Source organism: Bacidia gigantensis (assembly GCF_019456465.1).
Source record: "Bacidia gigantensis strain McMullin 20006 chromosome Unknown contig_74, whole genome shotgun sequence".
Classification (NCBI taxonomy): domain Eukaryota; kingdom Fungi; phylum Ascomycota; class Lecanoromycetes; order Lecanorales; family Ramalinaceae; genus Bacidia; species Bacidia gigantensis.
Genome location: NW_025408613.1, coordinates 446,078 through 458,800, shown reverse-complemented (window position 1 = coordinate 458,800; position 12,723 = coordinate 446,078). Strand labels below are relative to the sequence as shown.

The following is a 12,723-nucleotide window of genomic DNA, read 5'->3' as shown; positions in this document are numbered from 1 at the left end:
AGGGCAGGATCGAGTCAATGCGTTGTTGACAATATCGTAGGCCAAGGAGGATGGGATACGCAGGCGTGTAGGACCGATTAATTTTGGCTGAGTTCCAGAGGCGCTTTGTCCAATTGTTGGGCCAGTGGTCATTCTATTATATCCAATTGGAAAGGTCTGATCATCATCTTCGAGATTTCAGCGTACCAGTACTCCTATAATTCATATCCCGGGTCAGGTCATGTGTGTCCTGATCCCAGCCTCCACATTCTAAGGGTGTATAAATTATTGGCAGCACCAAAGTATCCTCACTTCTCGTCTTCGTTGAACGCACCTTCTATTTCTATCCTAGCCTCCTCTCATTATCAAAACCACGATATCTCTGGATTCCGGAAACACGCCCTCACACCCCCACATGAATCCACGGCCCCCAATGTAGCGCTCCCTCCCAATCTTCCCCTTTCCAGTCCACCTTATACTCCGTCACAGCCTCATGCAACGCCCCTGCCACATCCAACTCCCCCTTCCCCCTCCCCTCCTCAATCTGCCTGCTCAACCGCCCATAGAATTTCGTTGCAATCACCCCCGCGCTCGCGTCACTGGCACTCCATATGGTGCCAATCACATGCCTAAACCCGAGCACTTGGAAGCAGTTGGCGAGATTGATCGCTTCGTCGATGTGACGCCCGAAGGAGAGTTCGGCCGTGGAGCAGGCCGAGAGGAATGCGAGTTCGAAACTTGAGGAGGGGGAGGAGGAGGAGGTGGAGAGGGAGGTAGTAGGGGGAGAGAGCTTTTCAATGGCAGAGATGGGAAGAATGGCTGTGGTGGAAGGGGATTGGAGTGAGGGGGACATGAAGATGAGGCCGCTGGAGGAAGGGGAGCGAGGAAATAGGTGGCCGTGACAGGCGAGGTGGATGATGGGGTAGTGGGGGAGGAGAGCAAGGACTTCGGAGGTGGTGGGTTGTGGTTTTGCGGTTAGTTGAGCGCCGAAGTGGTGATTGAGGATTTTCTCTTCGGCTTCGACTTTGAGAGGTAAGTGGCCTGGTGTGTTTGCCATTGCGAGGAGGAGGAATCTTTGTGCGGGAGGGGGAGAAACGGGGATAGGTTTCTTACGAGCATAGGCTAGGGCTTTGAAAGAGGATATATAGGAGCTGATGACGTGGCTAAGTGTGTTGTCTCGCGAGCCTTTTGCGTGGTTGCCAGCGGCGTGCAGTGGGGCCAGTGCCATGAGACCGTTTGTCATCCACCAAATCCTCTTTGACTCGGTCAAGGTCGTTTTGTCAAGGACCGGCTTGACGGCGACATCCCATAGCCATTGGAGGATGGACTTGATATTTTGCTGTGGTTGGATAGGCTCTACGAGGACTATGTCTCGCCTTCTGGTGCCGAAGCCGAGGTCTTTCATTGCCTCTATATTCTTTTCAAGATCCTCATACTTAAGATCTGAAAGCTGGATTGAGACGATATCCTGACTTGTAACTATGAAGGCATCGCTTCGGTAATGCACAACATTGAATACAATGATGGGCCCACTTTTCGCAAGACTCTGCATTTCACCTGCCGAGAGTGGAAGTTGGAAGTTCTCGAACCCTACTTGCCTTCGGATTTCGTTCTCGACCCTGTTCATGTCGTCATTGACTTGGGAAAAGTTGTTTTCTTGACTCAAAAAGTTTGCATATGCTGCTTGTGGGCCACGAGAGAAAGATTGGCGGAGGTCATCATATCTCTCGCAGAGCTGTGGATGAGCTACTTTGAGCTCGGAGACATCATCCTTCACGTTCATAGTCAATCCAGCTACAACGCAGCGACCAGTTTCAAGTCTTTTGAGCGCTTCATATGGGTCTTTGTCTAATTGGACGGCAGCAGCGGCCGCAAGACCAGCGATACCAGAGCCTTGTGAGAGTAAATGTTGCTGGTCTGCAGAAGAGACCCAGCGAGGACTAATCCTTGGCAGGAGATGTACAGCTGATGACAGCACAGCATATGAGGTGTCAAAGTCATCGTCAGCGAAAGAAGCTTGTCCTGCCTTCAAGCTGGCCGAAACGCGAACTACAGGTAGGGCAGAACTGCAACCTGCAGCGGAAAGCCAAAGTCCTTTTGCTTTTTGAAACTCGTCTTCATCATCATCATTCAGTAGAGATAGTTTGGCGTGCATTGCCGCAAGGTTGAGCATTCTTTCAGCATACCGAGGGTCAGCTTCATCACCCTCACTAACTGCAGATGTTCCAACTTGAACTGCCCGTTTCAGATACTCTAGAGCTTTGTCACGATCTGTGTGCTGGAATGCGCCAAAAAGAGCATCAAGCGTACACACTAGATTGTTGAGTACTGTCGGTCTCTCCCGATATTCAACAGGCATGATTTGCAGCGCCTCCTCAGCAATTTGCACTCCGGCTTGCCCTGATAGGACATCGCCAGTCAGCTTGACTTTCAAACCCAGCCATGCACACAGGCAATCGAGCATGTTTACCAAGTTATACTTGCTCCAGTCACTCGGAGTGATGTCGATAGCCTCGTTGGCCATAGTAATGGCCTGTTCCATGTATTCCAGGGAGAGTTTTGGATCAGAATTGCGCACTCGCTCCGAGTAATGAAAGAGGAACACACCATGGTTCAAGATGATGGACGGACGGTAGTCATCATCTTCAGGTACAGTTTCAAGAGCGTGCTGTGATAATCTCATTACCTCATTAAGAACATCTAGCAGCTGAGTGCTTTCATAATGGTGCATAACCGCCGCAGGTAGGCTACTAGCAACACTGCCGTAACCTGGGTCTGACGGGCTACAAGCATCAAGAGCTCGATAACCCTCTGCGATGCCTTCCCTCAACTCGCTGATAGATCCTTTGACTTTGGCTCGTGCACAAAGAGCTGCCGATCGAGCCTGACGCGTTTTGATGATCGGAAGGTTGCATTTGCCTTCAGTTCTCAGGTCGAGTAGTAGCTGCGAAGTCTCAATGACCTCATCAAGAGCTCGCATGTCCCTTAAATACCTGAATCTCTCAAGTAGAAGTAAATTCAAATTGTCCCGTCTGTTTACCCACTGCGCACTATGGATCTTTGATGCATTGAGAGCCTGCCTCATGAGTTTTTCGGCTTCTTCGAGATCAGCTCTATTGCCAACAATCTTGAATCTCCTGAAAAGCAAGGTGTCGAGGCTTTCAAAAATATTTGCGGGGTTCGGCTCTGTTGGCAGCATGGCATCAACTGCATGACGACCGACTTGGATTGCTTGATCGAGGTCGGACTCTTGCATTGTCTTTCGGGATTTATGGAGCCATAAATCACTCAGTTTAGAAAGCAGATAAGCGTGATCCACATGCTGAGTCCCGAGAGACTCCAATTGCTCTGTTGATAATTTGATACTTTCCTCGAGCTGTGGGATTGACAACAGTGCCAAGTCTCCCATTTCTCTGGCAAGGCGCTGTGAATGCTCAGATGCTGCGTATCAGTCGGACAGAGCTATGTTCAGCGTGCTCCGCGGGGTGGCAGGCTCTTCCCAGCCTGAGCCTTGCGGCATGACGAATTCAAGGGCTCTTAAACTCTTCCAAAAGAAAAGAAATCCTGGACACTGGGGCTGTAGAAGCGAAATGGCTCAAGCAGCAGTCATCTCCCATGACTAATTTTGCAAGAATGTAATGATGGGAGAACATGGGTAAGCAACCAATGATACATTATTCATACAAGCCAATTGCTCGTGGACTGCTGCCTTGTCACATTGAACAGGGTTGGAAGCAGAATAGATGCTTGGCACTCAGGGGTATCAATGGCGCTAGTGCTCGCTAGAAATAGCATTGGGCCACTTTGGCAGCGTTGACAGAGGTCTTCAAGGGAATTGAACTTTTCTTGTGGTGAGATAAGGCTTTAACCGGCAATTTGGTAGAGCTGGGTGCTGTTAGATAGAAGAAAGAAATAAGTGCCATCACTACATTATATATATTCTTTCGCGTCCTCTATAATTTCCCTGTCATCTGCACCCTCAAATGACCCCAAAATCTCATCACGCTCTCCTACACGCTCCATCCTATAGCCACGTCTTGGACCCGATCTCGTAAAGACTGTCTCTGCTCTTTCCTCCGCTTCTTCCTAAGCTTCCTGATCCCTTCCTCCGTCAGATTTTGCCTGAACATCGTCTCAATAACTTCCTTCTTCCTCGTGCGCTTCCCGCCGATCGATATTACGATGCCCCCCGTAATGTTGACCGTGATACTCAACGAGAGAATTACCGCTGTTATCCATGAGGGCCGAGTGTGATATGTCCAACCCCATGTGAAAGAGCCGAGCATGATCTGAAAGATGGAGTGCATATCCAGGAGCACGACGGCCGCGACAAGAAAGCGGAGAGGAAACGCATGGTGGGTTATTGACTCGTGAGGTTTGTAGAATGAGTGGGAGGCTGCAAATTTCTGTTGGTGGTGCTCAAGCTTGCGCTGCTGGACGGGTGTGAGCATGGAGACTTGGAACTTGTTTGGTGGGTATGCTGGCTCGATGTCCTCGCCATCATCAATATCATTGGGCTTCTTATCCTCAGCAACAGAGGTGTCGACGTCGAGGGCAGTCGATCCATTGGGTAGTTCTGGGAATACGATCTTTTCTGGTAGGTCGTTCTCATTCGGCAGAGGCTCGACGCCTCTTTCTCGCCTTAATCTCCACGTGAGATGGTGGTAGTGTGCTATGAAACACATATGGTATGTGTCTACGGCTCGGAATGGGGCAAGACCGTCGCCAACGACGGCAAACAGCGCAACGAGGACATTATCGACGATATTGGTAATGTAAGGTTGTCGCTCACCAGCGGAAATCCAGCCTACACAATGTCAGCTTTTGATGAATGCGCCCACGGATACGGCGAAGCATCAGCTTGCGAGAAGTACGAACCAATAAGGAAAAGGACCCAAACAAGTCCGAATATGGTAATCAGAGTCGCATACAGGGTGACAAAGAAACCTAGTGCTAGAAAGCCGTCAGCACTATAGGACATGAACAACAAGATGGGTGAGAGTACGCTTGGACACATATTTCCTAAAACCTATCATACTTCTCTTGAACCTGGCTCTTCTGGAATGGAGCTGGTGTCTCACGTGCTCATTAAGTGCCTTTACATCCTTTTCTTCCCATTCGTCGACCGAGAACAAGTGGGGCAAGACCGCATAGTGCTCGTCATCTAATTGAGACGAAATGCTGAATCTCCGCCGTTGCTGCGATGACGACTCTACAGTCAAGCCACCTTCAGTTGCCGCTTGAACGTCCTCTGGCTTATGATCTGTAGCTACCGTACTTACTCGCGGTAGCGTATCGCCATCATCACTAGAACTTGAGCTATCTGTGGATTCTTCGCTGTAGCGTGGAGTAATGTCATAGGTAGGCCTGCGGTTAAGAAATCTACCTAGGTTTGGCACGAAAAGTGAATTCTGAACATTTGTCAGGGTCGTCAAAGTAGAGACTTCGGGGTCTGGCGAGGTTTGTCAGCGCTGCTCGCATCACGAGATATCTCAAAACGGGTTACATACCAACGACATCCAATAGATCCACTGCATGTGATTGATACTCCTGCTCTTGGGCATCGGAAGCAGAAGGTGGATTCGAGGTTCGCTGTCTGCCCAATGCAGATCGCGCGGCATTGCTGAGACGTCGAGACGTAGATCTTGGGGGTGGAGGTTGTAATGTTTCTCCATTGGCACCTGGTGGCTGGGTGGCTACAGGTTGTAGATAAGTCCCGGTATCTGTAGGTACGCCCTCCTCAACAATAGGCATCTGCAATGTTCCCGTCCTCTGCCTTCTCATCTCATTTCCGGGTAGGTTCAAGTCTCGGTTGCGCTGGGGATCCGAGGGACTCCGCCGGCGTCCATTCTCATTGTTTCCGACGACCCGAAGGTTGTCTTGGGAGGTCAACCTCCGTAGTCGTATACTTGAATTGCCATTCAGGCGATTTTGAGGGGCTGGCGATTGGCGGCCAGGCGACCTCGGTCTGCTCTGTTGCGATTGTCCTGTTACGCTTCTAGAAATATCATGGTCACCGACGGGCGGTCTAGCCAAGTCTGTGCTTGGTCGCTGGACTGACACAAAAGGTACTGCGGTCACATTTTGCTGCGGATTGCCAAAGCCTCGAGAGGGATCCATTCATGTTACTGTTGCAGGCTCAACGCTATTTACGGCTTCGCCGGATGTCGGCGGGACGGCGACCGCCGGGTAGTGGAAGTGTCGGTGGACGAGGCGGAGGTATATTATGGGGAAGACAACTACAGGAGCAACACACCCTGATCTGTTCTCAGCAAGTTGGACGCAGTCTTGAAGGAGAGACCACAGGGTTGTACACAAATATAGCTTGAAGAGACAGAGATGGTCTCGAGAGTATTTCCACTAAATGAGACTGATTACAAAATCTGCGCTACGGTTACCAATCCATCGGCAGAAGGAAGTAGACCCAACCAAGCGTTCGATTAAGGTCAGTTCCTTGATCAGTGGCCTGTCCTGAGCCCTCCAAGGACTGCTCGTGTGATAGACTGAACAAATTGGTCGAATCCTCTACAACACAAATTGTCTAAATCGCTCCGTCGTGATGAACTTTTTTAAGACAGTGAAATGCCGCTTCAGTTGTAGATTCATGAGGGTGATATAGGATATCTTTGATGATATCTGCCTAACTCCTATCAAATCATTCCAGTATTCCTGATAGCCCTTCATTTACAGGATCGACCAAGATATCATCAGGCCTCATCTTTTTGCGCCCTGACTCTAGTATCGTAAATACGCAACCCAAGTAAAGAAGACCAAACGAGTCCAGGGTATCCTCCGCGCCAGATCACATATCATTAGATCGAAAGCGAAAAAAATGTGCTCCTGCTGACTCTGTCGCTTCATAACCTCATCATTCTTTCAGACCCTCATTAACGATCATTTCCAACACGATCTGACTACGTTCCCACTCCGGATGCTGCATGCATATTTTGACTGTTTCCGGGCTCCCAAATGCACCCATCGTGGGAGTGCCTGGCGCCCCGCTTGCCCGATTATTCTGATTTGGCGGTCCTCCGTCGTCCAGCAGTCTCACATCCTTTCCGCTAATCACCTGTCTCAGGCGGCCATTGATCGCATTTCTTACTTCAATATAAAGGCTATAGTAATCCACCAGGATCAGATACATGGCGCCCACAAGACACGCCTGCTTAGCACGACCGACATACTCCATGATCACGCCGCGGGAGACATCCCCGTGTTTGTTGACGTACACCCCGACTTCCTCATACGCAAGGAGGAATTCTGACTCAGAGAGCCGAAACATGCCTAGCGGCTTCATGTCACGAATGCGAGCTGCAATACTAGCGACGCCCGGAGCCTTGAGGTCAGGCACCGAGATCGGCGTTTTCTTGTCTAAAGTCATGACTTCGATCCCTCCACGGGCTGTTGCAATTGCGAGGCTACTATGAAATAAGTTGATGGCATAGGTATCCGAGCCGATGTAGAATTCATCGAAATCTCTGAATGATTCTGTTGTCCCTGCTTTCGCCAGACTTCGCATGCCACCCATGAGTCTACTCCTCATAGAGCTCGTCGAGCTGGCAGAGCCAATGGAGGCGGTTCGTTGGTAAACGGGCTCCAGAACCTTGAAAACGGACGTTACACCTTCTCGCTTTTTGTAGAAAATCAATTGCCGGTCTTTCATTCGGCCATGAGCGAAAAATCCGATGTCGCGCGCTCCGCTTAATTTTTGAGGTGCATGTTGGTGAGATGAGGTATTGCTGTTGTTGGCCAAGTGATTGGGTGACAAGACAGTGTCAAGATGGTGAGCGACCAGAGTTTTCTCCGCTAGGATGAGCATTAGACTGAACTCCTCGAGGACGGCGATTTGAGTAACACGCTGTGCAGCTATAATCTAGTTGAATCGTCAGACAGAACTCTCTTTGTACAAGTCAGTATAGACTTACTCTAGACCAACCACGGGAATTATGATAGTCTGTCATATAGACACCGTAGTCGGACCCTATAGCCAACATCTTGGTCCCGTTAGGATGAGCGAAAGCGGTCGCGCAATTCACCGTAGCCCTACAGACAGGGTTCGGCCGTTGCGAGCCTTCAAAATCCTTTTCCACCTCTCTGATCGCTCTATCAAGTGGAGTGCCTTTGATTGCAGTGCCCCTCCCTGAAGCCGTCATGCCGTCGTAAGCGAAAGCCGTGTCTGCAATGACGCGAAGCCGGAAGGGTTCGGCGTTCTGTTTGTATAGTGATGCAGCATGTCGAGTCTTTGCCTCCAGAATTTTCTTCGCCCACTCTTGCCTATTCGCCTTCGTCGCAGCGTACAACGTGAACCCTTCGTTGCGACCTAAATGTCGGACCTTAAATGGCCACATCAAGTTCTCAGTCTTTCCAACGTCAAGGTTGGTTGAGGGAACCATTGTTTTGACAGAGGCATTTGATGCGACAGACGAACTTGAATCTACATGCCCCAAGGTCCCAGGTCCAGCTGTACCATTGGGTGCTGACTGCCGCCCGGCACGTGTGTCATTAGAAATGCCTCCTCTCGGAGCGACAGCTGTTACGGTGCCCATTTTCGACTTGTTGACAGGATCATCATTTGTGTTCTCAAGAACGAGTAGGTCCATAGGTATAGGCTCCTTTGAAACATCGAATCTCACGCCCTTCTCACCGCCTGTCGGATGTTTATCTTCCACTATTTTGGCAAGTACAAAGTAATGGTCGAAAAGGATGGCATGTGCATCTACCCACGATAGCTTGGTAGAACCAAGTCTTTGTAAATCGCCATCATAGATGATCTCTCGCCCTAGATGGGTGAGGTTGAGAAGCGTTTGATCCATACCTGGGCGCAATTTCAATTTCGTTTGCAGGATTGCTAAGTCCACAATCTTTGACATTTCCTCAACTTTGGTGTCGCATTCAAAAGTTACTATCTTGATCTCTTCTATTGCTATCGCAAGATTGCGTTTTTCTTCCGATTCTTTGATCATGTGTTTGTGCACCGTAGATAGGAGCAGGCCGTATCGCTGAAGTCGTGTGATGGGTGCTTTGAGGTAGGTGTCCCATCCTAACCTCTTCGAGCGCTCGTTATCTTGCATTTGTTGCAAAAACTGATTGAAAAGGAGGTTTCGAGTTTGTTCTTGCTTCATAAGATAGACAGCACTGGGGTAATTAGCAGCATAATCAACATATGCGGTCTTGGCCTTCCGAATCCATTCTCGAAATACATCACTAAAGCCTGTGATCCAAGGCCCTTCTTCTTGCTGGCGATATTTTAACTGAGCAAGCAAGTGATCTTCGTTGACCTGCTTGATTGTATCCACGTTACTGAAAACATCTTTCATGAACTTGTCTTTACGTTGCGGAGCAATTATTGGAGGCTGCCACCTCACCAATTCGTCTCTGTATAGCACTCGGAGCACATTCAATTGGTCGATGAAGTTGTCTTCGGTCGTCACAATCTCGTGTAAGTTATTTTGCCGTTCAACATCTTTCTTATCTGCTCTTTCAAGATCCTCCTTCTGAAGCTTGTAAAAAGTGAACCAGTCCTCTTGTTTGCGTTGGGGCTCTAGAACCTGTGTTTGCAAATTTATCTTCTTCAGGGTTCTCATACAATGGTGCGAATAGCATCGGCCTGGAAGTGGCTCAGTGTGTACTCTTGTTGAATAGCACCCAGTCCCCGTTAATTGATAGAAGACGCCTGACATCTCTTCGGTCCCAAACTTGACCCATTCCTCGTCCTTGAGAAGCGTCCCTGAGTCGAACATTGCGCATACGACCTTTGCACCAAGGACTTCTGCATCGGCTGTGTTCATTGTTGGTACTTTGTGAGTGAAAAGGGCAACTATTCCGTCGACTACCGCAGTCTCTTTAAGATCAGCCTCGCCCTCAGTCATCTCTTTCAACCATGCAACGACTGAACTGAGCGCCCAGGGCTCGAGGCACTTTTTGAAATCATTCGAAGAAAGCTTGGCAGGATTGAATCTCCTGCGTTTGCCGACAGGTATCGATGGAAGGTCTAATTCGGTACTTGCGTAGGCATTTGGGTCAGCAAACGAATCAGGAGTATATATAGATGCAGAACGATAGCCGGATTGTTGTGATTGCTGGGACAAAATCCTTTGCCGATCAGCGTCTGTTTTGGAACGAATAGGTTGCGCAGCTTGAGGTTGACTACCCCGGCTGATTAAGGAAGATGAACGTGGGACAGGAGTTCCTCCAGGAGTCAGAGTTTGGCTGTAAGCATCAGGTGCCATGGGATATCGAAGATGGCCAAGCTCGTCATACTGAAGTAACTTTTCTGGATCCTTGTACGTTCCCGCAGGCATGAGCTGCGGGACCGAATGATCAACTGGCGCTGCCGGTAGAGGTCGCCCACCTCTAGAGCTAGGGTGGAAAAACATGTCTGGAATCTCTTCTTTCGAGGGACTTGGAGTGCCGGAGGGATAAGAGCTTTCTGTATCCACCAAAGTTGCTTCATCACCATCCTCGAAGCTATGACGTCTTGGGTGAGCTGAAGGCTCTGAAAGTCCTCCTGTCCCTGAAGTATCTACGCGCGCAGGTACAAATGGTTGCTGGTATAGGGGGAAGTCATAAGTCTCCGTGCCGACTGGTAATGTGAATGCGGAAGTATCAGAGCGTCTGGACAGCCTGTCTTCGGCAAAGGCATCATTTCTGTTTGTTGAGGGGCTTGCTTGCTCATTTGAAGCAACATTGTCCCCATAGTGGAAACCGCCTGGAAAGTCACCTCCATACGTGCTCATGTCCACTGAAATACCATTGTCACTGTTCCCCGGAGATCCGCGGTTGAGTCCAACCAGACGCTGAGAGCCTTGTGATCTACGAGAATGTTCGTGGCTCTCTCTTCGGGCAGCATCCGCAGCGTCTTGCTCATCAGCTGAACGCATGGCAGCTAAGCCAGCTTCCGCCTCCGCGTCACTGTCGTCGCTGTAAGCGTCATAATTGAAATTTCGATCGTCGTCAGCCTGATCAACATTACCGTTTACTTGCTCGTAAGGGGTCGAGTGCTGAGACGACACCTGTGATGATCTCGTATCTTGTCTTACCGGATGCGGCAGTGCTCTTGAGTCGCTCTCGCTTCTTCGTGCTCTAGAAGGCGGAGCTCTACCCATCACAGCAGCTTCCACTTCCTGCATGAGATCCTCGTAGCCTTGCTGTTGATCATAATCCTCGTTGCTCTCGGCGGCAGCATGCCCAAAATAGCCATCATTAGCGGAGGGCGCTTGGGGCAAAGGCCTTGAATGGGGATGGCGGCCAAGTGTATTATTGCGTTGTGGAGAATGCGCAGGTGGTGTTGGTCCTGGTGTCTCTGGTGTTGGAGGTAACGGACCATTATTTCCCACTGGTCTTCGATGTATTGATGGTGATGGCATTGGCAGTTCTCTGGGCGGATGGAAACCATCTGAGGAGAGCATTTGACTTTGGGGACGCGACGAGGGTCCTAGAGAACCTCCTCGATACTCCGTCGGAGATGTGGATGCAACTTGTTGTTGAGAGGAAACGGACGAAGGTGTCTGTGGGGGAAATGCATCACGTCCAGGAGAGAAAGGCGGAGCGGGAGGAGCAGGTGGCGTATATGAGGTGTAGGTGGATGGTGGTTGCGTGTGGCTAGCGATAGCAGGCTGTTGCTGTCGATAAGGTAATTGGTTGCCTGGATTGGAGAAGTGAGCGCTCGAGGCCGATGGGGGAGTTATTCCGCTTGGATGATTCTGTCTATAGGGCCGAGGAGGGGGAGGAGGGGGTTGATTTGCATTGTAAGCAGCCTGGTTTTGCTGTACAGCTTGGTGATAAGCGGCAGGATTGTATGTTTGATAGCTGGGGCTAAAAGGTGCGCCGAACGAGCTGCTTGGCTGAGGCGGACTTGGATGGGATTGGGCCGCCCCGTAGTGCTGTGGATTGTAGGACTGACGCGGTGGTGGGGGGGAGGAGCAGCGTTCGTAGGCTGTGAATAATAAGTCGAGGATGTAGAGCTACCATATGAAGTGGATCGTAGTGGGTAAGACGGGCTTTGCGGGTTCAAGTGAAGTTCATTATTCTGGTAATCTGCGGACCCTCTCGTTTCGTAGCTGCCGGAGTACTGACCAGGGGATGAGCCGGGTTCAAGACGAGCAGAATCATCACCAGGGTCGAAGCTTGGAGTCCGGCGGATGACCGTATTTTGACCGGATTGTAATGTCGAGGAGTGCCCTTGCTGGTATGGTGGCCTCGGCGGATTTTGGTTGTATTGGCCATATTGGCGCTCTAAATATTGACTCCCATGATTGTAGGACATAGCTTCTGATTTCTTGTTGCTCTTGCGCGGCAGTGCGAGCTCACCTCGAGGTTGAACCTGATTGTGATCAAGTGGAGAGTTTGCGGCTGAAGCACTCAAGTGGTGGAGGCCGCAGGTCGTCGATCGTCACAAGCTGGTTCATGCTTGGTGAACTAATCTTCGAAGGCGACTACTGGCGCTGTCTGACTCTTGCTATTATGTTCCTAGTTTCCTTCGATACCCTAGTTTTAGATGTTCCAGAGCAGGCCGAAGGCTTAACGGTGAGGACGTGAGTTAACATATACGTCGGACTAAGCATGGATGGTGGAGCTCGTTCTCGGCACTACAATGTGAGTTGTATTGCGACTGTAAATCAATTCGCGAGATGCAGCATAATGGTCAGTAGCGACAAATGGCTTGCTATGAGCTTGATCTTTGTCGATGTCGGGACCTTCATAAGGCTGGGTCGAAGCCACACGAGCACAGCCTCCTGCACTTAT

The 12,723-nt window shown here is 50.0% G+C and overlaps 3 protein-coding genes across 3 annotated transcripts; all 3 read right to left on the bottom strand.

Moving 5' to 3' along the window:
- Positions 1 to 382: 382 nt before the first annotated feature.
- Positions 383 to 3,388, bottom strand: KY384_000535 (uncharacterized protein; the record flags this gene model as incomplete). The annotated part of the gene is made up of 1 exon (XM_044809071.1): positions 383 to 3,388. The coding sequence occupies one exon, from the start codon at positions 3,386 to 3,388 to the stop codon at positions 383 to 385; it is 3,006 nt and encodes a 1,001-aa protein (XP_044665058.1).
- A 601-nt stretch (positions 3,389 to 3,989) lies between these two features.
- KY384_000534 (uncharacterized protein) lies at positions 3,990 to 6,099 on the bottom strand (the record flags this gene model as incomplete). Its single annotated transcript, XM_044809070.1, has 4 exons — positions 3,990 to 4,786; positions 4,858 to 4,932; positions 5,018 to 5,431; positions 5,490 to 6,099. The coding sequence occupies 4 exons, from the start codon at positions 6,097 to 6,099 to the stop codon at positions 3,990 to 3,992; spliced, it is 1,896 nt and encodes a 631-aa protein (XP_044665057.1).
- A 748-nt stretch (positions 6,100 to 6,847) lies between these two features.
- On the bottom strand, positions 6,848 to 12,244 carry KY384_000533 (uncharacterized protein; the record flags this gene model as incomplete). Its single annotated transcript, XM_044809069.1, has 3 exons — positions 6,848 to 7,852; positions 7,905 to 11,623; positions 11,947 to 12,244. The coding sequence occupies 3 exons, from the start codon at positions 12,242 to 12,244 to the stop codon at positions 6,848 to 6,850; spliced, it is 5,022 nt and encodes a 1,673-aa protein (XP_044665056.1).
- Positions 12,245 to 12,723: the final 479 nt, after the last annotated feature.